The sequence below is a fragment of the Rattus rattus genome, chromosome 4 (genome assembly GCF_011064425.1).
Source record: "Rattus rattus isolate New Zealand chromosome 4, Rrattus_CSIRO_v1, whole genome shotgun sequence".
In the NCBI taxonomy this organism is placed as follows: Eukaryota; Metazoa; Chordata; class Mammalia; order Rodentia; family Muridae; genus Rattus; species Rattus rattus.
The window spans coordinates 110,491,714-110,514,424 of NC_046157.1; the positions used below are offsets into that span (position 1 = coordinate 110,491,714).

At 47.4% G+C, this 22,711-nt stretch overlaps 1 protein-coding gene across 6 annotated transcripts in view; it reads left to right on the forward strand.

Moving 5' to 3' along the window:
* Positions 1-22,711, forward strand: part of Dst (dystonin) — a 396,852-nt gene that overhangs the window by 329,734 nt on the left and 44,407 nt on the right. For 4 of the 6 annotated variants that reach the window (XM_032900894.1, XM_032900896.1, XM_032900898.1 and 1 more), the window contains 13 exons: positions 2,553-2,714; positions 4,011-4,181; positions 7,642-7,808; positions 9,632-9,791; positions 9,997-10,323; positions 10,837-10,921; positions 11,984-12,225; positions 13,006-13,212; positions 16,270-16,389; positions 16,582-16,689; positions 17,827-18,045; positions 20,245-20,448; positions 22,009-22,240. In XM_032900894.1, coding sequence (XP_032756785.1) covers positions 2,553-2,714; positions 4,011-4,181; positions 7,642-7,808; positions 9,632-9,791; positions 9,997-10,323; positions 10,837-10,921; positions 11,984-12,225; positions 13,006-13,212; positions 16,270-16,389; positions 16,582-16,689; positions 17,827-18,045; positions 20,245-20,448; positions 22,009-22,240 — 2,404 coding nt within the window. The remainder of the gene's footprint in view (positions 1-2,552; positions 2,715-4,010; positions 4,182-7,641; positions 7,809-9,631; positions 9,792-9,996; positions 10,324-10,836; positions 10,922-11,983; positions 12,226-13,005; positions 13,213-16,269; positions 16,390-16,581; positions 16,690-17,826; positions 18,046-20,244; positions 20,449-22,008; positions 22,241-22,711) is intronic. The other 2 variants (XM_032900895.1, XM_032900899.1) reach the window with 1 other exon arrangement.

Genomic DNA, 22,711 nt, shown 5'->3' on the forward strand with positions numbered 1-22,711 from the left:
AGCTCGAACATTTTGTTACCAGGGGACATTCAGAGGAAACAGTGGCCCGTTTGTTTGCTATGCCCGACGTACTCGTTCTTACAGTAAAAGTAGAACTACCCAGCATGCTCAGCACTGGGCCAGGGTCTGGGGAGTTGTCTCCTTGGCCCCTGTGTCCCTCGCAGCTGCTTTTCAACCTGTCATCTTCTCCTGCGGTGCTTCTTTAACAGCTCTGCCTTTCTTATGCTTCCATATGTCCTGATTAAGCAGCCATTAGTAATTTTGTGGTGTGCTCCAGTGTAATGACTCAGAGTCCCAAACTTTATTTTACCTTAATATCTGTGTAAAGTTTCGTTACCGAGTAAAGAATAATTGATTTTTTTTCTCATGACACTCTCCCGGCTCCACATTATAAACATCTATTGTATAATCCACGGGAAAAATGATGCACTACCATCAATGTTACCTGGAAAGCGGTGTATAGCCTCCGCCCAAGATAGATGTCTCTTTTCTGTGTTGGTACCAATCGGGCAAACAACTATGGAGTGCATATTACTACCCAGGTACCGTGGCAGGCCCAGGGTGTAGACCTGTAACTCTCCTAAGCAAAGGGAGTGCTTTCTGTGGAATCTGCTTTTTAATCTAATGCAGTGCATCCTTCGTGAGTCACAGGCAACTGAGAGACAGAACGCCGGGTAGGGTGGGCAGAAGAGCATAGAGTACTGGAGCAGTGTTGACAGCAAATTCCCAGGTAGCAGTGGGCAAAGAGAAACCAGAGGTGCTGTGCAGGGCGCCATCATTTCAGTCATGCCTGCCTCCACAATCTTCTCTGTGTCTTCAGTGTAGGGCTTTCTCCCCAGTCCTTCCCCCGTGTCCCAAAGCTTGTTCGTGTTCTGTTCACATTGTTTTAGCCTCTGGCTCTTAATGAATGATTAATGTCCTCCCTCTCCTGTCTTAAGGAGCTCCTGCCCTGTCTCCCATGTGTTCCGTTCTGTTGTCATAGCTTCCCACTAACATATTTAAATGGGGCTGACTTACTGAGTGTCTTAGTGAGGGCTTTACTGCTGTGAACAGACACCATGACCTAGGCAACTCTCATAAAGGACAACATTTAACTGGGGCCAGCTTACAGGTGCAGAGTTTCAGTCCATTATCATCAAGGCAGGAGCATGGCAGCATCCAGGCAGGAATGGTGCAGGAGGGGCTGAGAGTTCTACATCTTCATCTGAAGGCTGCTAGTGGGAGACTGACTTCCAGGCAGGTAGGATAAGGGTCTTAAAGCCCATGCCCACGGTGACACACCTACTCCAACAAGGCCACACCTACTCCAACAAGGCCACACCCATTCCAACAAGGCCACACCCATTCCAACAAGGCCACACCTTCTAATAATACCACTCCCTGGGCCATCACACTTATTTTTGGGTTTTACCCCCCAAGCATCATTTCAACTTTAATTTTCTCAAGCAATTCTATGTCTTTATTGGATTCTATTTTGTATTTTGTAGAAAGCCCACTTCCTTTTCATTCAGTTCTTTGTTTTTGTCCTTTTGTGGTCCATTCTTACCCCCCTTTGAGTGCTTTGAACATAGTGTGACGATTCTGTCAAATTCTTTGACTGCAAGTTTTTCCAAGGTGCTTCCATTGGGAGCCATACTTACGGATCGGTGATCTCAGGGAAAGACATGTTATGTGTCTTGGGTTTTTGTTTGTTTGTTTGTTTGTTTGTTTTGTTTTTAAATTGGTCTTGTTTCCGTGCTACAACTTGTGAGCCCAACTTGGGTGTTTCTTCCTTGTTTTTATGTTTGAAATCAGAGTCCCTCTTCTTTCAGTGGAGGTGATTCAGTGTTCAGAGAGGACCGTGTCCTCCTAGTCATGAGGTACAATTTCTCTCTGTGAAACCGATATTCAGGGCCAAAGGCTTTAACCCTACTCTTACTCTCAGGGTCAGGTACAGCCCCTCCCTCTGGGTCCACCTGGTGCGTATGGGACCTACCCTGTGTCGCCTTACGCCTTCCCCTGAGTCTACACCTTCTGCTGTGGTGGTTATGGAAGTGCCTATGCTTTTCCATTTGCTGCTGTTAGACTTTGGTCCCTGGGGTAGGCGTGTTCTTGACCTCCTGACCTACTTTGTTGTGTTGCCAGTGTTCTGATCTGCGTCTCAAGCTTCAGTAGCCAGCTATCCGGACTGCACGAGTGGATGTCCTTACGAGCCCCCATGAGAATTCCTTGATTTAGGCGGCATCAACTTACCATTTACTCATCAGTGGGATTTTGGGGTTTTTTTGCATATTTTTTATCATAGTTAAATTATGATGATAGGAAATGTCACTAGACCCATCTTGGTTTTGTAGGTGATCTTCCTAAATGTATGTAGAATATATAATTAAAGGCCACAAGCTGATATTTCATACTCACAAGGTAATGGTAAGCGATGTCTTGGTACCAACAGTTCCCTTCACTTCAGCAACCGTTGCTGGTTTCCACTACGTAATAAATAAGCATGTAATCTTTACACGTCTGGTCATCGTTAAATGCTAAAATTCTTACAACACGGTTCTCCCAACCTGCAGATATTCCAGAAAGAAGAGATCGAACCCTTGCAGGCGAAGCAGCAAGATGTGAACTGGTTAGGCCAAGGCCTTATTCAGAGCGCAGCTGCAAACACCTGCACTCAGGGTTTGGAGCATGACCTGGACAGCATCAATGCGAGGTGGAAGACCCTCAATAAGAAGGTAGTCCCTCGGTCCCTTTGACTCCGTAGTAATTTTTGCTTCCACCTTTCACTACTAACAGTCACAATCATACTGTACTTGTTCTTCTTGTGTTGTACACTAAGTGGCCGTTCGTGGGTTGAGATGGGATTCCTCCCACCCACATCCCAACCTTGGCAGAGATGTGGCCACAGACCCAGCAGGTATACTGGAGGCAGCCATTGTGGGTGGCCCTGTGTTGAAAGAGCCCCATCGTCGTGCAGTGGTAGCTTGTTTGCCCCTGGGACTCCCTGACTTGAAGGGATGCAGGCTCCCTGTTGTGCTAACCTTTCTTGGGGAGAGGCAAGGGAACATTCATCTACCCAGATGGGCACCAACAGCAGACCAACGTGGGATTTCACTGAAGTCCATCTTGATGAGACCAATGAGTTTATTGGGGTTTTTTCCTACAGGGGACAAGTGAGGGGTGATCCCCTACACTCCTCTAAGTCACCACAAAGACCCATCCCCTCATGGATAGCATTAACCTTACACTCCTGTATAGCTTACCATCACCCACTTGCAGCTTGCAGCTGGGAGATGGAGTAGTAGGAAGCCCAGAGTAGGCTCTGCAGCCCTCCCTAGAGAGTGTCTGTAGCTCCATCACCATACCACTAGCTGCCACTCGGTCATTTTACTCTGCTTGGCATAGATGCCAGTGGCAAGTTATGAGACTGGCATCTGGTTATGAACAGAGAAGAAAGCACCATAAACACATATGGGTGCTCTGTGTGCTCATACACAAAGGCACACACACAAAGGGAAAAGGAGAGTGTCTTAGTTAGGGTTTTACTGCTGTGAACAGACACCATGACCTATGCAACTCTTATAAGGATAACATTTAATTGGGGCTGGCTTACAGGTTCAGAGGCGGGAACATTGGCAGCATCCAGGCAGGCATGGTGCAGGAGGAACTGAGAGTTCTGCCTCTTGTTGCAAAGGCAACTAGAAGACTGGCTTCTAGGCAGCTAGGACTAGGGTCTTAAAACCCCCGCCCACAGTGGCATGCCTACTCCAATAAGGCCACACCCACTCCAACAAGATTACACCTCCTCCTTATAGTGCCACTCCCTGGGCCAAGCCTATACAAACTATCACTGAAGGGAAGGGGAAGTGTGGCCAGGTCTGGAGTAATGATGAGAAGTAGTGCCTGGTGGGCAGATTTCTTTGTCTTTTTGTTTACTTGGTTGTTTGGTTGGTTTGGTGTTTTTGTTTTGTTTTTAATGAAACAAATAAGTTGAAACAACTGGATACGTTGTAACAACTGGACCCGTACAGGTGGCTCAGCGAACATCCCAGCTGCAAGAGGCCCTGCTCCACTGTGGAAGGTTCCAGGATGCCCTGGAGTCCTTGCTCAGCTGGATGGCAGACACGGAGGAGCTTGTGGCCAATCAGAAGCCTCCGTCAGCGGAGTTCAAAGTGGTGAAGGCCCAGATACAGGAGCAAAAGGTAAGTTAGCAATGCCTTTGTTCAGCCTCACATAAAAAAATCTTTAAAATGACAATAAAAGCGTGCCTCCCTTGGGTACTAACAGGACGTCACAGTCACGCCTTGTCACTATTTTCGATATTGTCAGTTATTCAGGCAGCGCTCGCAGATTTCATACTTTGGTCAAGGCATGGGTCTCCTGCAGAAACCCTGAGTGAAGACAGTAAGAGCCTCCCCGCCCCCCATTGAACATAAAGTCAAAAGGGAAAGAACGGCCCTGAGAAGCCAGTAAACAAAGTCTGTCTTTATCCTAGAGTGGTTTCAAAGCAGGGACAAGGTGGGGATCTAGCCACCACAGAGGCCAGGGCTCAGGGCAGGAAGTACTGGAGTAGAGGGATCCTGAGGAGCTCTAAGTAGAAAGCCAAGAAATGCTTTACCAGCTGGGCGGCATTTGGCCAGGCATCTCGCTGTTGCCTAAACACGTGAGATTTACCCACACGATTTGTATAGAGTAAATACTGGCAGGTTCTCTCTCAGAGTGGAGCCGAGTGCCAAGGGCACACGCAGGACCTCTGTTCACACGCTTGGGGACGCGCCACTGTGTGTTCTGGTGTTGATAGACAGAGGCGTACTTGAGACAGCATGTACATACAGTTCTGGGGTTGGTCATGGTGTCGTGGTCAGACATGAAACATTGAATGACATTTCCAGTTGAGTGAGCAGCTGTGATTTGAAAGGACACATGGGAAAAGGCATGGTAGGTGGCAGACCAGTGAGGTGTCTCCTGTATAACTTTTTACATGGGGGGGAAGGGTAACTATTTGAGATTGAATTAATTGTTACATATAAAATTTTAATCAAAAGTTTGTGTGAGTATACGTGGGTGCATGCAGAGGTTAGCAGGACATCGGGTGTGTTCCTCTTTTTCTCCTCACCTTATTACCTCTCAATGGGGTCTCCTACAGAAGCAGAGGTCTAAACAGGGTCTCCTACAGAACCAGAGGTCTAGACAGGGTCTACCACGGAACCAGAGGCTCGCTGCCTGACTCAGTGGCAGGAAGTTCTTTCAATCTGTCTGTCACCACCTATCCATTGGGGAATGTTAGGATTGCAGCCACATACAATCCTGCCTGACTCGCTCTGTGGGTCCTGGGGATTCGAACTCGGGTCCTCGTGACTGTAGAGCAAGTGCTTGTGCTTACTGAGCCATTTCCCCAACTCCTCTAATCAAGTTTTAATTTACCTTTCTAGTCCTGGCTTAATTAATTAATAATAACATTTCTCTGTGTGTGTTTTCTTGGAATTGAACCTAGGAGTTTATGCTCCAAAAGTGACTCACCACTGATCCATATAGCCCAGCCCTATTTATCATATATTTCAAACTTGCCCAAACAGTGTAAATATTAACTCGCCAAGTGTGAGAAGAGGAACTACTAGCTATGTTCACTAGTTTGATTAAATTGTTCCCCACTGCACACATGTACTAAAACATGGCACTGTAACCTATAAATAGATACACTATTTATTTGCTAGTTTAAACTTTTTAAATAAACGACTAAATTGGCCTCAGACTTTTAACAACTCACTGCTTCCTTTAATTCTGCGTTATGCATTAGCTCTCTACAAATTCTCTGAGAACTTCAGCCAATTAGGAAGTGATAGGACAAGGACAGGCCCAGGGCTCAGGCCTGTGATCCCAGCCACTTGGCAGGTACAGGTAGGAGGTCCCAAGTTGCAGGCCAGCAGAAGACAGCCTGGTGAGCCACTCAGAGGAAACCTGTCTGGAAACTAAAAGTGAACGAGAGGACTGGGGATACGGTGCGACCACAGGACAGTAGCCTAGGATGTGGAGGCTCCAGTTCAGACTCCAGTACCAGGCAGCAAGAAAGGAGGGGTGAGGAAGCACTGGAAACCCCGTGCATCGCTGTGGTTTCTAATTATACAACTGCCAACATCAGCTGAGTTAGTCTCCCAGGGATAGTTACTAGTGCTTAGTCAACAAAACCCATTAATTGACTTTGTCTTCTTAATTGCCAAAGGTTTTTCTATTCCAGTTCACCAGAAGTAACTCACGTGGGCTGGCAGGATGGCTCAGTGGGTAAAGGGCTTGTCACCAAGCCTGACAAAGCAATCCTCAGAACCTACATGGAGACAGTAAAAGAACAACTCTCACCAGTTGTCCTCCTACACACACACACACACACACACACACACACACACACACACACACACACACACACACACGATACATGTGTGTATTTTACAGACTTCACATTGTTTACATGATGCCCTGAACTGTGTTAAGAACATCTGTGATCCCTTCCCTTTGGAAACATGTATTCCCTCTCTTTCCCTCCTCGGTGGTCTTAACCTCAACTTACTCCTCCAGCAGTTACTTCTGGGAAACTGTTAAATTGTTACTCCTCCGCTGTCTCTCAAGATCAGGGTAAGCCAGCAGAGGCCCGTCCTGTCCTGTTGAGCTCCTGCATCTAGTTACTGGAGCACAGCGCTTGTGATGTGTGCTGTGCAGTTGCTCAGAAGTGACTTGCTTTGATTAGTTAGGGCAGGGTGACCCTGAGTCTGGCACTCAGCTAGATTTAGACCGAATTTCCCTTTAACTGCTAAGTCCTGAAACCTTAGTCCTTGTGGAAGCTCTTGAGAACCCAGCACACACACTCTCTTCCTTCTCTTTGGGCGTCTGAGAGCTCTGCTAAAGGCTCTGTCCTCGTGGGGTCTGAAGCACTCCTTCCAGGAAAGGCCAGGAGCCTCCTGAGTAGCCTTCTGACCTGCAGCCATGGTCTAGTCTTAACCCGCCTGCCCATAATGCATTGCCTCACGTGAAACAGGGTCTTGATTGACAGGAGTCTGATATTTTGGCAGAGTGGTTAAGTGCTGGATGCTTGGGGCAGTCCTGCTTTATGAACGTAAGAAGGGTATTGTACTCTCCCCCATGGGTCAGTCTGCTTAGCCGATGTGCTCCATGATTTTGTAAGCAGGCCGTCACAAAGATTACAGTGGCCTTATCCATAGGGGCTGTCTGTTGTCAAAGCCACACCTCAGCATCTGACACTGTGGTGGTAAATTACTCAACCAAACACTCTTTCTGTTTCTTCTTTGGAGAGTTTGTTGGTTTTTTTTTTAATGACGTTTATTTATTTATGCACCCTGCGTGCACCCTGGCATGCATGTGGAGGTCCAAGGACCAGTTGCAAGAGCAACTTGAAGTTGCTGCTTCTCCCCTTCCACCACATGGGTCCCAGGGATCAAACTCAGGTCATGAGGTTTGGCAGCAAGCCACCTTGACCTGAGGGGCACCCACCCTCTCACTGGCCCCAAATGGCTTATCTTTCCCTACTTCTCATTTTATCCCCACATCTATCCATGGAAATATATACATATGGGTGTGCTTACGATGTATTCTATCTTATATTTATTTAAACATCCTTCTGCCTTTTAAAAACACTATGTGTTTTGTCTGAAGCTTCTGCAGAGGCTGCTGGAAGACCGGAAGTCTACCGTGGAGGCGATCAAACGAGAAGGAGAGAAAATCGCTGCGTCAGCAGAGCCGGCAGACCGAGTGAAGCTCTCCAGGCAGCTGAGCCTCCTGGACAGTAGATGGGAAATGCTGCTTAGCAGAGCTGAAGCAAGGTACCAGCTTCCTGTGAGACAGAGGTGCACTCAGGGCTATGGGCTGGCGTAATGCTTGCCTCTACATCCGTGTCCTCCGTGTCTGTTCACCACGGGGTTGTGGCCTACCGGCCCTCATTCTTCTGATGTCCTGGGGCCCCCAGCCACATCCCTGCTCATTAAGAAAGCATTTTCCCTCGATGGTAATCCATTCGTTTGTGCAAGGCACAGTCATTCTCTACCAACCAGGCGTCAGGTACAGAGCTAGGTGTTAGCTTATGAGGATGAACCATACCGATCCCCTCTGACCACCCAGACAGGTGCAGTCTAACAGACTCAAAGCCAGTGGGAAACGAGGACAAGAGTGGCACTTCGAAGTAGAGATGGGAGCAAGTATGATGTGACCATGTGGTAGGAAGGAGTTTGGAGACAGGGAGGCAGTGGCCCTGTTTTAAGGGAGGAGTCAGTTAGAAAGGAGTGAAGCGGCAGGCGGTCCTTTCCCTCCCTCCCTCTGTGAAAGAGAGGGAGGTCTAGACTGTGGCTCTTCTGGGCTCTTGTTCCAGAGTTGCAGCCAGTGCAGCACCTCCGGTCTACCATGATACTCTGGCCAGTGATTGGGTTGACAGTAAAGCAGTTCTTACCTCTTCAGACTAAGAGTGAAGGGGGAAGGTCTTCAACTGTTGCCCGCTAATAGTTTGGAATATGATGGCGTGAAGCCAAGTAGGACGCCACACACCTCCAACACCAGCACTCGGAAGGCAGAGGCGGGTGGATACCCGTGAGTTACAGGCCACCAGGACCTGCACCACATCCCTGGCCAGCCAAGGTTATGCAACGAGATCCTGTCGCACAAACAAACGAATGAAATACAGAAGTTGTGTTTTTGTCCCTGCTGCCGATAATTTCTCTAAACTTCGTATGAAGCTCAATTCCCAGGTCATATCATTCCCTTTCAAAAACAATCAACATGTCAGGAAGATAGGGTAGCAGCTAGACCTCAACACGGACTCTCAGTGAGGCTGATGAGCTGGTCCGATGCCCTGCTATGGACCAGCACAGTCAAGAGCCTGAGAGGAAAAAGGCAGCGAGAACAGAATGACTATAGCCACGTGATTCTGAGAGTACTCCTCCTTGTAAATAAATCTGAGCTGCTCTCCTCTATATTTGACATTTTAAGTCCACAAAGTAGTAACTGTTGCTTTTGACAAATGCACTTGATACTGTGTATCTATAATGTAGCAGTCACGATTGTTCAAGGTTTTTTTTAAAGGTTTATTTATTTATTATATATAAGTACATTGTAGCTATCTTCAGACACACCAGAGAGGGCATCAGATCTCATTACATATGGTTGTGAGCCACCGTGTGGTCACTGGGAATTGAACTCAGGACCTCTGGAAGAGCTGTCAGTGCTCTTAACCACTGAACCATCTCTCCAGCCCAAATGTTCAAGTTTTTAAAATCCACTTCTGACCATCTTGTTAGAAATAGCCTCAGTGGCTGTCGCTTCTATCCAAATTCATATTTAAAAATGCTTATAGCAAGGCCAAGGGTAAAACGTGTCCTTAGTAGTATTTCTTGTCATTGTTATTGCTGCTGCCTTTAAAAATGGTTATGATTGGTGGGCATATTCTCAGGGGAGGTGGCTTTCACCCTCCATGATATTCAGGAGCAAGGATATCTTCTTTAATTTTATTTAGATGCCCGTGATTTAAAGCCTAGCCTAAAATGACTTCTGGGAAGCCATGTTTTTAGAGTAGTATGGGAGGTCTGACTGATGATCTTGGTTTGAGGTTTCACACGTTCTCCACCCCTAACTGACCTTCCTCTCGGCAAATGTATAGGAACCGTCAACTGGAAGGTATCTCTGTGGTAGCTCAGGAGTTTCACGAGACCTTGGAGCCCCTGAACGAATGGCTCACAGCCGTAGAAAAAAAGCTGGCCAACTCCGAACCCATAGGAACCCAGGCACCCAAGCTGGAGGAGCAGATTGCACAGCACAAAGTAAGACACGCGTGCCCGCGAGGCCTGGGGTTTCCCTTATTCATGTCATGGTTTGTTTTTACGACACGCATCTGTTAGACTATGCATAATTGCGAAACCAAATCTGTCTAGAAGGTCATCCTTTGGTTCTGTTTACGTTTTCCATTTGTCCATGCCTTTCAGTTTTGTTCTGTTTCGTTGTGTTCCTTTCCTGAACTTCGTTTAGGTCTTAGAAGATGACATCACCAGTCACAACAAACAGTTACACCAGGCCGTTAGCATCGGCCAGTCCTTAAAGGTCCTGAGCTCCAGGGAGGACAAAGATCTGGTGCAGAGTAAGCTAGACTCCTTGCAAGTGTGGTACTTTGAGATTCAAGAGAAAAGTCACAGCAGGTCTGAGCTCCTCCAGCAGGCCCTGTGCAATGCTAAGATCTTTGGGGAAGATGAAGTTGAGCTGATGAACTGGCTGAACGAAGCACATGGCAAGCTGAGTAAGCTGTCAGTCCAGGATCACAGCACAGAGGCGCTGTGGAAACAGCGGGCCGAACTCAGGGTACCTTCATTTATTTCTTTTCTTTCGTTTCTCTTTTCTTTTTTTGCTTCATTTTAGTTGTTATTAATTTTATCCATTCTTATCGGTTGCATATTAATTTTATCCATTCTTATTGGTTGCATATTATTTTGTGTCCATTATGATCCATTTGATTTGTTAAACTCACACTAGACCTTTTCTCATGTGTACACAATACCTCTATCTAGTGAGATTGAGTTTATCCAGGTAGCTGGCTCTCTGGCCACTTATTAAGTGTGATCACTGTTGTCTTCACGGACCCCATAAGGAACCAATACCTCCACAAAGGAAATTTTTATAAGACCCTCAGCGGATTCTAAAAGAGAAGCACAATGAATGCTGGGAAATGAGCGCAGGGTATGGGACATGGGTGGAGCAGGGGAAGAGTGACAGACGTTTTAAAAATGTAGTGCTTCTGCAGATCTGCCCCCCAGTAAGCATTCTCTGAGATTAACAAGCTCTCCCCCCAACCCCAAATGGAACCTGTGTTTTTAGGCTCTACAAGAAGACATTCTCCTCAGGAAACAGAGTGTAGATCAGGCACTGCTGAACGGCTTAGAACTGCTCAAACAAACCACAGGTGAGATGCCTCTGGCTCCGGTTATCTGGGGCAGCATCACGAAAGGTTGCCAGGGTGTCTCATGGATGGGGGCAGAAAGACAAAACCACTCTAAGACTGTAGAATGCCTTGGAGGTCAGTCAAGAGGGGTCCGAATGGGATCTCACTTGAGTCCCTGGTGGGTGCTGTGCGTGCTACTCACAGCACGAAGTGCTTGGCGTGCGCGCTGACCAGACAAGCCTGCGCTGCAGCTACAGAAGTCTTCCACTGCTGGAAGACTGATGAATAGGTGGGTTTTGACAGCTCGGTTTTGTTTCCGTTTGTTTTTTAAGGTAAGCTCGTCACAGTGATGCTTGTTACGGCAGTCCACAGGCTTAGTCTCCCCAAGCTTGAGCACTACAAAGACACATACATGGCCCCATAGCTGCATGAAAGGCTTTTGAGCAACTCAGAGAAATGAAGATACTTAAGTGGTTCTTCTGGCCACAAGAAAGCCCTTAGCTGTTTTGGCATTTGTACTCTCGCGTGTGTACTCTCGAGCACACACACACACACACACACACACACACACACACACACACACACACACACACACACACGGGGCAGTTATCATTCGTTGTGGATAAAGGCATGCACTAAAGTGTCTAGAACTTTGGTTTAGAAGTCTGAAGCCTAGGGCATAATTTATGTCTCTCTGAAGGACGTCGAGGCAGATAGAGAGCCCCGGAAGTGTGGGAGTGAGTAATGATGAGTAAGACAGGAAGGTTAAATACCCACACGACATAACCGCCTTGTCAGCCATGACATCAGTGGCTGGAGTGCTGGCAGGTTTAGCCCTCATTCTTCAAAGATAGAAGGCTTTGTCAGGGAGATGAAACGCTGCACAACTGAAGTTTCTGTAGGCCTTTCTATTTTTTTTTTTTTTTAGCAATCCCAGGGAAGAAGTGAGGGCATCTTTTGGGTCAGATTATCTTTAGAAAAAATGTCTCCTCATCCCCCGCAAAAACATGTCATCGGAAGAAACTCCCTGCCCCTCGCTTTTTCCCCTTCCAGAAGAAATAATCCATCTTCTCAAAATTTTAGGCGACGAAGTCTTAATCATTCAAGACAAGTTGGAAGCCATTAAAGCCAGGTACAAAGACATCACCAAGTTGAGTGCTGACGTGGCGAAGACTCTGGAACACGCCCTGCAGCTCGCCGGACAGCTGCAGTCCAAGCATAAGGAGCTGTGCAACTGGCTAGACAGAGTGGAGGTGGAGCTGCTGTCCTACGAGACTCAGGGCCTGAAGGGAGAAGCTGCAAGCCAAGTGCAAGAGAGACAGAAAGTAGGCCCTCACACACCCCTCACACACCCGTCACCTAGGAGGGGCGTATCTGTGAGGACTCCCAAGTGCAGTGGCTGTGGAGGGCAGGGGCCTGGTGGAAAGAGGAAGTAAGGTGACCATTGAGACAGGGGGTGTCGTTCACTTTAAGAGACACCTGACTGGGAATGTAGTTTCCTGCCCAAGGTAGAATGAAGGAGTAGGGAAAGGGGGAAAGGAAGATGATCATTGTTTCAGAGGCATGAAATTTGGTTGGAAAAGCCACTTCGGTGCAGTCAGAGATGGGTAGCATCGGGGGTTTTCCTGGCGACGTCCCCAAAGCACACTGCCTCCCTGAGCATTCATTCCAACATGTCTGCCGCTGATCCCATGAGTTGGGGAGGGCGTACTCCAGCACCAGCATGTCCTCACAGCAGGCTGAACTCCTCTGGCGTGTGACAGGGCCTCCTTGCTTGACTTTTGTTAGCCGATAACTTAACATGCTAGCCCATTTGAGTTTGTCTCTCCAAACAGCAAATATTTATTTTCCATTTCAAAGATAAACTCCTGCCACATTTGCAAACGAACTGCAGCTCCCTAAGCTTCTCTGGAAACACTTTTAGGTGTTTTTTTCAAAACAGCTATAAATAATGGAGGAGGTTCGTTTAGCTCAGATGGAACTAACCTGCCCAAGCACTGTCTTGTCAGCCAACAGAGGACCCCCACCCCCACCCGGAGAACGGAACAGAGGGAGAGCGCCCCCTAACCCCCCTCGCTTACTCGTGTGTTTTGTATGTTCTCAAGGAACTGAAAAATGAAGTCAGGAACAACAAAGCCTTACTGGATTCTCTCAATGAGGTGAGCAGCGCCTTGTTGGAACTGGTGCCCTGGAGGGCAAGAGAAGGGCTTGAGAAGATGGTCGCCGAGGACAACGAACGCTACCGATTGGTGAGCGACACCATCACGCAGAAAGTGGAAGAGATCGATGCTGCCATTCTGAGGTCTCAGCAGGTAGGACCAGTGCCCTTGTTGCCCTAGGCAACAGGTGTGCTCCACCAACCGTCCAGGGCCTTTACCTGAACAAACTCATTTGCTGCTGTGTTCCCACTTCAGAAACGAGCTTGGGGGTCTCGGTAAACTTCGGCCAGGCTGCATCTGCGCACCAGGGCACTGCTAATCTGCACATGGTCAGCAGCCACCTGCCCCCCCCCACCCCCGTTACCTAACAGACAGCACCCTGCCACACGGGGAAATGCTGTGTCTAGGTACGTGCATGCTGCTCGCTCTAGTCGTATGCGTAGACTAAGCCCAAGGTGTCTGTGATTAAAGAATTTGAATTAGCATACAGATCGGTATCTACTGTCCCAGGATCATGCTTCTGTAGCAACAAAAAGTCTTTGTTTTTATAAAGGAAAGAGTTGGGATTTTTTTTTTTTTTTATTTTGATGATGTAGAACTTTTTCCAAAGATGACTAAAGGGGGAAAAATTATAGTTTCTGACCTGCTTGTGGCTCACAACAGTTTCTACTCCAAAGTTTCAGAGAATTCTCCTGTTAGCCACAACCCTGTGGAAAATGGTGAGCGGGGCGAAGGCGGCCCTAGGAATGGAAAGTTTCCCTGCGTAGTTTAACTTCTATCGAAGTTCTTGTGGCTATTGACATTTAAGCCGTGAGGTTCGGGTTGCAAACTCTGTAGGGTCCCTCCAGCAGATGTGTGACCGACCTCTTCAATCCCACCAGGCAAGAGCACAAAGAGCACATGCGAGCTACGAGAGTTGGTTTTCTAGCGTCGTGTAATCAGAATTTGTAGGTTCTAAAGCCTGCCGCCCTTCCTTTAGTATACCAGCCGAGGTTCACAAAGGCTGGTGAAAGATCAGGGTATTTCCCTGCCTAGGACATTTCTGTGAGGAGCATTCATGCCCGGGGAATGTGTCTGCCTGCCTGTTTTACAGTTTGCAGGATAAATTGTCGTTTATCCATGAAGTTGATTCAGCCATTTTAAAATGCTGGGTTTCTTTTTTTTTTTTTTCCATGAAAATGTATTTGAACATTTCAGGGCTGGCACCCAAGCCTTCTCTGAGTAACAAGACAAATATTGTGTCCTTCGGGGGCAGGATTTTCTTGAGCACTTGACTGTGTTCAGTTAGTTGAATGATGTAAGACAGATACAGACTGAATGACAGGTTGAGTTCAGATTGGTTAGCACATACTGAAACTTGCCCAGACCCTTAACTACAGATCAGTTACGAGAAGAAATGTTTGCACGTGTTCCCCAGAGGTTTTTTTTTTTCCTTAAGTAATCAGATTAGCATCATAGTTCTTGAACCTAAACTATTAAAATGTGCGTCCTTAGAGGAAACAGTATTGGCCGGGCATGATGACGTAGACCTTTCATGCCAGCACTCCAGAGGCAGAGAGATGGCTCTCTTCCTGGTTTTCATGTGGATTTGAACTTGGTTTCATCTGCCTGTATCCATTTTCAGTGTGGCAGCAGCAACTGTGGGGGGTGGGGGGAAATAGATAAAACCCCACGTCCCCTTGGACTCTAGGGTTTGTTGGATGGGGCTGTGGCCATTCCAGCCCTCTGCACAGCCTCTTCTGATAGCACAGTGAGAGAGACCACGATGGTCTGACACCGGGTGGCAGGGGAAACCCTGACTCCTCACGATGTCTGTTAGGATCCCACCAGGATGCCGCAAAGGAAAAGTTCCTCACTGCTACCTGTCAGGGTGAGGTCGGGACTCCACACCACTCTCCGTTCACACTGTAGGGTATCTCTTAGCTCTCAACCAGTGGGAGTAAAGCTTTGGCCCCTGCTTAACCTCATCCCGGAAGGGACGCAGACTCAAGGGAGTGGGGCTACCATTTTGTTCGGTGGCCTTTGATTGTCTTGAAGTGGCTGTCGTCTGTGTTCTGCCTTGTTAAGCTGCCCCCTACCCATGTTCTTTGGCTAGAGAAAACAGGATCCTCCTAGGCCTGTGTCTGCACCATTGGTATGTAAGGGTCGCCTGTCCATCCTGTACCTAACCTTGGATAGGTGAGGCTCAAAGAAATAGCAGAGAATGGATCACCCTTGGGATGTTGATCCTCAGGACCCAAGGTCCACGGCACTCGGCCCTGCTGTGAGGGTTCTTACTGGAATGAAGCAGCTTGGCCTGTTCAGTCTTCTGGCCAGTTACATTGTGTCAATGCAGAGTCTTTAAAGTAGAATTACTTTGTAACTTGTGAGTCTGGCCCAACTCTTCTCAGCTTATTTTCCTCCTCTACTCCCACCTGGATTTCCATTGGGGAAGTCACTAAATGAGCAACAGCATGAACTCCGGATTTTAATTCTCCCTGTTTACTTGGGGCTTTAGCATTCTGCCAGGCTATGAATTGCTGGTACACTGAGGAAAAGAATCTGTGAGTGACCTTGTGTACATCCAAAGTCCAGTGTTCCTCGGGATGCTCACAGGTTGGGCATGAGTTGCCTGAGCACATCCTTCACCATGGGTACAGATATGTACACACACATTCATCTATAACCCAGACAATAAGGAAACGGGAGCGTTTGATTATTTCATCTCGGAGCCACATGCTTGGTGGCACCATGCTCCTTCCTGCCGCCTGATAATTGAAGTCACAGGGGGAAAATGACTTAAAATGGTATCTGATGGTCAACTCTTCCGGCGGTTAACGTTTGGAATGTAAAGACACCTGAAAAGGCGGCTGTGCGCCCACGATCCTAACGCATTTACTGTGCTGTCGCAGTACGGCGGAGCATAAGAGCTTGTGGGCAGGGTTCCTCTCTCCCTGTTAACCAGTTATTCATTTATCTTAAGATACCATAGAAAGGGGTTGGGGATTTAGCTCAGTGGTAGAGCGCTTGCCTAGGGAAGCGCAAGGCCCTGGGTTCGGGTCCCCAGCTCCGAAAAAAAAAAGAACCAAAAAAAAAAAAAAAAAGATACCATAGAAAAAGAAACCGGGAGTCTCCGATTAGGAAGCGGGGGATTCAGGAGCCACACAAATAGGTAATGTCTCTGGCACCAGGCACGGGAGCTTGCTGACCTAATTATTATCTTTTGTTTAGTTTGACCAAGCGGCAGATGCTGAGTTATCCTGGATCACTGAAACACAGAAGAAATTAATGTCTCTGGGTTGCATCAGGCTGGAGCAAGACCAGACCTCTGCTCAGCTGCAGGCTCAAAAGGTGAAGAGACGCGTTTTCAGATGCCGACCGGGTCGTGGGTCGCCGGGCCCCAGGTCTCTCAAACACATTCGCGGGGCTTTGCCTTCCAAGACCCTGTCAGTGTATCTTGCCATTTTCAGCTATTTCGCTTGCTTGCCTTCACCGAATCACACCGAGTCTCTCTGTATTTTGTCTTTGTCCGGTAAACCCCAGGCTTTCACCATGGATATCTTGAGACACAAGGATATCATTGACGAACTCGTTACCTCTGGGCATAAAATCATGACCACATCCAGCGAAGAGGAGAAGCAGTCAATGAAGGTATCGCCTTGTCTGAACGCTGGGCAGTGAACTCCAGAGGGATAGCATCTGCTGAGCACTGTGTTCTAGAGGACACTTTGTATCTGCAGCTGCTGGTTAAGCAACGGAATCATTACATTTAAATCAGGCATCTTTTAAGGTTACAGAGTAGCCATGGAGACACGACCCACCACACACACACACACACACACACACACACACACACACACACACACACACACACACACCCCTGGACCAATGCCTCTAAACTCTTAAAGTTTCCTTAACTGACCCACATTGAACCTTCAGTCCATCCAGTCAGTATCGGCTGTAGTATTGTCACAATGGTATGCTGGCTTATGTCAGCTATAAGGCGCGCACGCCATCTATGGGTCATAAGCTCCCGGAACATTTGTAACTTTTAAGCTGAAACAAACCCCAAAATACATAGGTCTTCTATTCTGTGTGAAGTTACTCGAAGCCAGTAGGTGAACAGTGAGCTAAGTAGCTAAGGAAGCAGTAGGTATGCATAGTTTTAATAATTCTGCAGTGATAGAAAACCATCCACAGGTAATAGTGGTTAGCTCGACCTATGTACAGGCATCTTGGGCAGCTTAAAGAAATAACTACATGTTAATGCTTCCAGGAAAGTGTCTGACCCCAAATAAAGATACACAAATGTCCACGCCTCAAATTAAATTTAAATAAAATATATTGTCTTTCAGGCAGAGCACACATAAAAGTACAGATTAAGTATAGCATGGTGTCAGACTTTGATTCCCATGTGTGTGATTGATTTTATGTTTAACTGATTTTTGTTCTTAATGATTCCATTTGTGAAAGATAATCTTTCTTTTCCCTTAGATCATCATGTAAATGCTGACAGACTTGTGTGAAACTTACTTTCTAACCCTGAGAGCAGCATAAGAGCACTAGGGAATTCTGCTTCCTTTATCTTAGTGCCCGTGCGTAAAAACTCAAATGCCCTCTTTTATTAACGTGAACATATGCCTAGAGACCGTTAATCCGAACAGATTTCGTTTATGTATTTGTTTCACATACCTCGGCTCACTCTGTGCCCAACGTACAGAACTGGCCAAAACATACCGACCCACAGCTACCTGCCTGACAAGCATGTTTGCTCACCTTGCTCTCTAGAAAAAACTGGACAAGGTTCTGAAGAATTACGACGCCATCTGCCAGATCAACTCAGAGAGGCACCTGCAGCTGGAGCGGGCGCAGTCCCTCGTTAGCCAGTTCTGGGAGACCTATGAGGAACTTTGGCCGTGGCTAATGGAAACACAACAAATCATCTCTCAGCTGCCGGCCCCAGCCCTGGAGTACGAGACTCTGAGGAGACAGCAAGAGGAGCATCGGGTGAGAACGGGAGGCTGAGCCCTTGGCTGGGGTGGTGGTCTTCAGTGGGATGTCTAAAGGGCCGCTACTCACCCTCCAGAAACCCAGTAATTCTGTGGTGTGTGTGTTCTATACTCCCTCACAGCTGGGTACCTGTTGCACACTATATGCATGACCCCTTCCCAACTTTCTTAGAATAGTGTACACCGCAGCCCATCTGGGTAGGAAAAAGAACACCATTTTAACGTGTTAGCGGCGTGAGCTTTTGAGGTGCTTCCAACCACGTATGTTGAAGTGCATCCCGTATACATTGACTACATTCTATGCTCGATATGTCACGAAGTGGTCAGAGCCATCTAAAGTATTGGAAACTAGAGTAGACGTGGGCAGAGGAGCCCCCGAGTTCTGAGAAAACGTACAGTGGCATTCATCTGTCAGAACAGCAATGTCCGCAAAGCTATCAGCCGTCCCCACCACTCTGTGAAACCTGAAGCGGTGACCTAGCTCTATGAGGCTTACATGGGACTGTGGCATCACGAAGCCCTTAACTAAGCTTACCTGTTAAGGGCGCTGGAAATTAGAAGAATGTGGTTGGGAGAGGGCTCACGTCTCAAAAAGTCTGGAGTCCCTAACATTTATGGACTTCAGAACCTAGTTGTTCTCTTAATCCGCACGCACGCACGGTGTATTCGTAAGCTAAAGATTTATCTGCTTATACTGTGTGTGCATGAGTCTTTTCCTGTGTCTCCACCGCATGTAGACAGTGCTCGGAGGCCAGAGGTAGGCGTGGCCCACTCTGGGACTGGAGCTTGGACAGGCGTGAGCTGCCATGTGGGTGCCGGGAATCAAACCCAGGCCCTCTACAGCAGCAGCTGCTCTTCCCGCTGACTCCACCCCGGCTGCTCCTGTCAATCTCGGTCACTTTTTTAAACACATTGGCATGGAAGGCTACCTGTAGCTGACGGTCTTACCCAGAGAGAGTTTATAAAAGCAGCCTCGGGCAAAGTTACATTTTTATGAAGTTTTATCTAAATCATTCGGCTAGCAAAACACTTAAAAGTGGTATGGAACTGAATTTCACTTTAGTATAAAGTTCTGTTGGCTCAGATATCCTGGCGGCCGGTCGCCGTGTGACTCTTAGCATAAGGTGGATCGTGAATATCTCCGTCATAGGTGACTCAAACAACTGCTTTGAGAATGAATGCCTAGTGGCAAGAAATGGCCTGTCGGCGAGACTTTTAGAAATTGAATTGACGTCCTCCTTTTCATAATCTCTGAACTTGCAAAGCAAACCTATGGTTCTATACATATGAGGGTAAGGGCAAAGGTGTTATAGCCATGTCTGCAGATTGCTCATAGGATACGTCGCACCTCGCAGGGATGCTCAGCGTATAGCTGTGTGTTTAATCTCTGAGCCTTGACCTTTGTAAGAGTTTACAAAAACACACAGGAGCGGGAGAGACGACCCGACAGCCAAGAGCACTTGCTGATCTTAGGTCTGGTTTAAGTTCTTAGCACCCGCCCACGTGGCTGCTTACCGCCTCACCTGCAGCGTAATAATCTCAATAACTGATAGAAATGGATCAACATATCTGGTATCCCTATGTCACGTATATGTAGAATAATTTCTAAAATATATATAAAAATATATAATTATATAATATATAAATATAGATATAGATAAATATACATATACATACATACATATATATATATATATATATATATATGAATGATACTGGTTCACACATGTGACTAGAGTGCCTATGGGCTCACCTCACCCTCTGTATCTTGAGGTTTTTAAAATCCTGGTATCCTGTCTTTCTTCCCCGCCCCACCCGACACTCTTCCTGTTCTTGAGGTCCCCTCCCCCAGTCTTGTCTGCATACGTCATGAGCAGGCAAAAAGACGCACCTGTGAGCCATAGCTCAGCTCCTCTGTAGACGACGTGGCGCTCTCACAAAAACGGGCAGCTCTTGCTGTGAAATGCACATTTACGGTTTCCCTTACCATTACTGTGTATCCCTCGAAAGGCACACGGGATGGGACACCGTCTGGTCTCGGGTTGGGGTTCCTCCTGGCAGAGACCTAGATCCATGCCTGGAGGTGGGGAGGGCCCTGGTTTAGCCGTTCCTGCCGGCCAGATGCCTTGGCAGTGCGATCGGCCGTGAGCCTGAGGTGTGACTTCGAGGTACTGAGAGACGGTTTGGCTCATTCCAGCAACTGCGAGAGCTGATAGCGGAACACAAGCCTCACATAGATAAGATGAACAAGACCGGGCCGCAGCTGCTGGAACTGAGCCCCAAAGAAGGCGTCCATATCCAGGAAAAGTATGTGGCAGCCGACACCCTCTACAGCCAAATTAAAGAAGATGTCAAAAAGCGAGCCGTGGTACTGGATGAGGCCATTTCTCAGTCCACCCAGGTAATCCTCTCTACACTAGGAGAGGAGTTCATTTCTTCCCCACACCCAAGAACGCAAAGCATGTTTCCTGGCCCCTCTGGTTAACCTTCCTCCTAAATGATGTCACTGGGTTGACGCTTAGGTGCAGCGCCTTTTCTCTCAGAGGTGGGCTCTGCTTACAGCCAGCTCTTGGGTTTCTCTGCCTCCTTCAGGGTACGATAAACAAAAAATGATAATAATAATTTCCAGTGAGTAGGAAACCTGCTTGCAGCAGCGGTAAGATCCTTGCTTCAGTGTCCATCATAAGTGGAACACAGTATCTGACATGGAGGAGAGAAAAGAAACTGTTAAAATTATCAGTAACAGAATTTTCCTTAAGAAAGGCATTTAGAGAAAATCCTGAGCAATAAGCCAGATAAAAATGTTAACATTAAGTAGGAAGCGGGGTTTTTGTAAAGACGGTTTCTCAGGAAGTTGATCTTGTGAATACCTGCAGGTCCTCGGCTTCCAAGGTTTTGTTTTTTTATCATTAGAGGCCGGGCATCAAGGTGGCGTTCTCTACGTGTGTAATACCATGAATGCATTTTCCGTTCCCCTCTGCTGCTGCAGAAGCAACTGAGAGGAGGGGAGGGCTTGTGTCATCCTGCACTTCGGGTCACAGTCTATCCCTGTGGGGCAGCAAGACAGAAACTCAAGCAGGAGTTGAGGCAGCAACCATGGAGGGGTACCAATTGGTGATGTATTGAGCGGCCCATGCTTACCTAGCTGTCTTCTATGGCCTGCACCCTCTGCTCAGGGATGGTGCCACCCACCATTGGCTGGGCGCCCCCTCATCCACTACCAATGACAACAATTATCCATAGACATTCCCACAGGCCAGTCTGGTCTGGGAATTCCCTCAAGTGAGATTCTCTAGCCTCTAGGCTGTGTCACATGGCAGTTAAAGTTGGTTCACTTAACTTGAAGTTCCAACAGAGTCTAAAACAAAAAGGGTTTAATGACGTCGTGTAATCGCACACAACACCTTCATAAACATGAAATTAACTATTTCCTTATATCCAGTTGCGTGTTTGACCATGAAGTAAACACAAACTTTGGATACAATATTGGCCATATTCTGTTTAATTCTGTTGTCTTTTTTCAATTGAGGAAATATATAACCCAAGGAATCCCTTGGACCTAATCAAACCACCTAGTCAAAAACTGTGAGCTTTGCATGCAGTCTTACATTTTAGGATTTAAAAATGGTTGTTTTAAATGAAATAATCAATTCTGACAGCCACATGTGCAGCTTATCAAAAATCAGTTCGGTTGTGATAAAGTTAAACATCAGCTTAAGATTCATATTGCTACAAAGGAGTGTAGACTGCTTCCTAGTGAATGCATTCAGTTGTTGATGGGAAGCTCAAGTGTTCTCTCCCCAAGTGTCACAGAGACTGTGTGTCACTCTAGTTAGGCATGGCTTCATGCCCCCGCCGGATGTCACTCTTTGATGGAAGCGTTGGCAGAGGCTCTTGAGAGCTTTTAGTTGGGGGAAGTTTTACGTGAGACGTGACAGCGGCCCATCGTTTCTACTCGCAGTTTCACGACAAGATCGACCAGATCCTTGAGAGCCTGGAGCGCATCGCGGAGCGTCTGCGGCAGCCGCCATCCATCTCTGCCGAGGTTGAAAAGATCAAGGAGCAGATTGGTGAAAACAAGAGTGTGTCCGTGGACATGGAGAAGCTGCAGCCGCTGTATGAGACTCTGAGGCAGAGGGGAGAGGAGATGATCGCCAGGTCTGAGGGCGCCGAAAAGGACATATCTGCCAAAGGTGACGAGACGGGCGCCGCTTTCTCTTCTGTTTGTTTGCTTGTTTATTATGGCGTTTTGTTTTGTTTTTGAGAGAGAGAGACCATATGCGTGCACATGTGCGTGTGCAGCCTTGTCCAGCCTGGGCTAACTATGTAGACCAGGCTAGCCTCAAACTTAGAAACCAATCTGCCCCTTACCTCTCAAGTGCTGGGACTGCAGGCACATCACGACACCTGGCCTCAAGTTTACCTTTCAAACAGCTCTAGACTCATATGCTGTTCACTGACAGCATGGCTGTGTAACAGAATGCCAGGCCTTTGAAACGTTAGCCCTGGGATGCGTTGCTTCCCAAAAGCCCTCAGTTTGCAAAATCAACTGGAAAACAAAACATGGTCATGTAAAGACTGCGTGTTCTCTGAGCCTCTTAGGCAATAAGGTCAAAGCTTGCTTAAGGTACAGTCTTAGTATCTTGTCCAGCATGCCTGCTCCA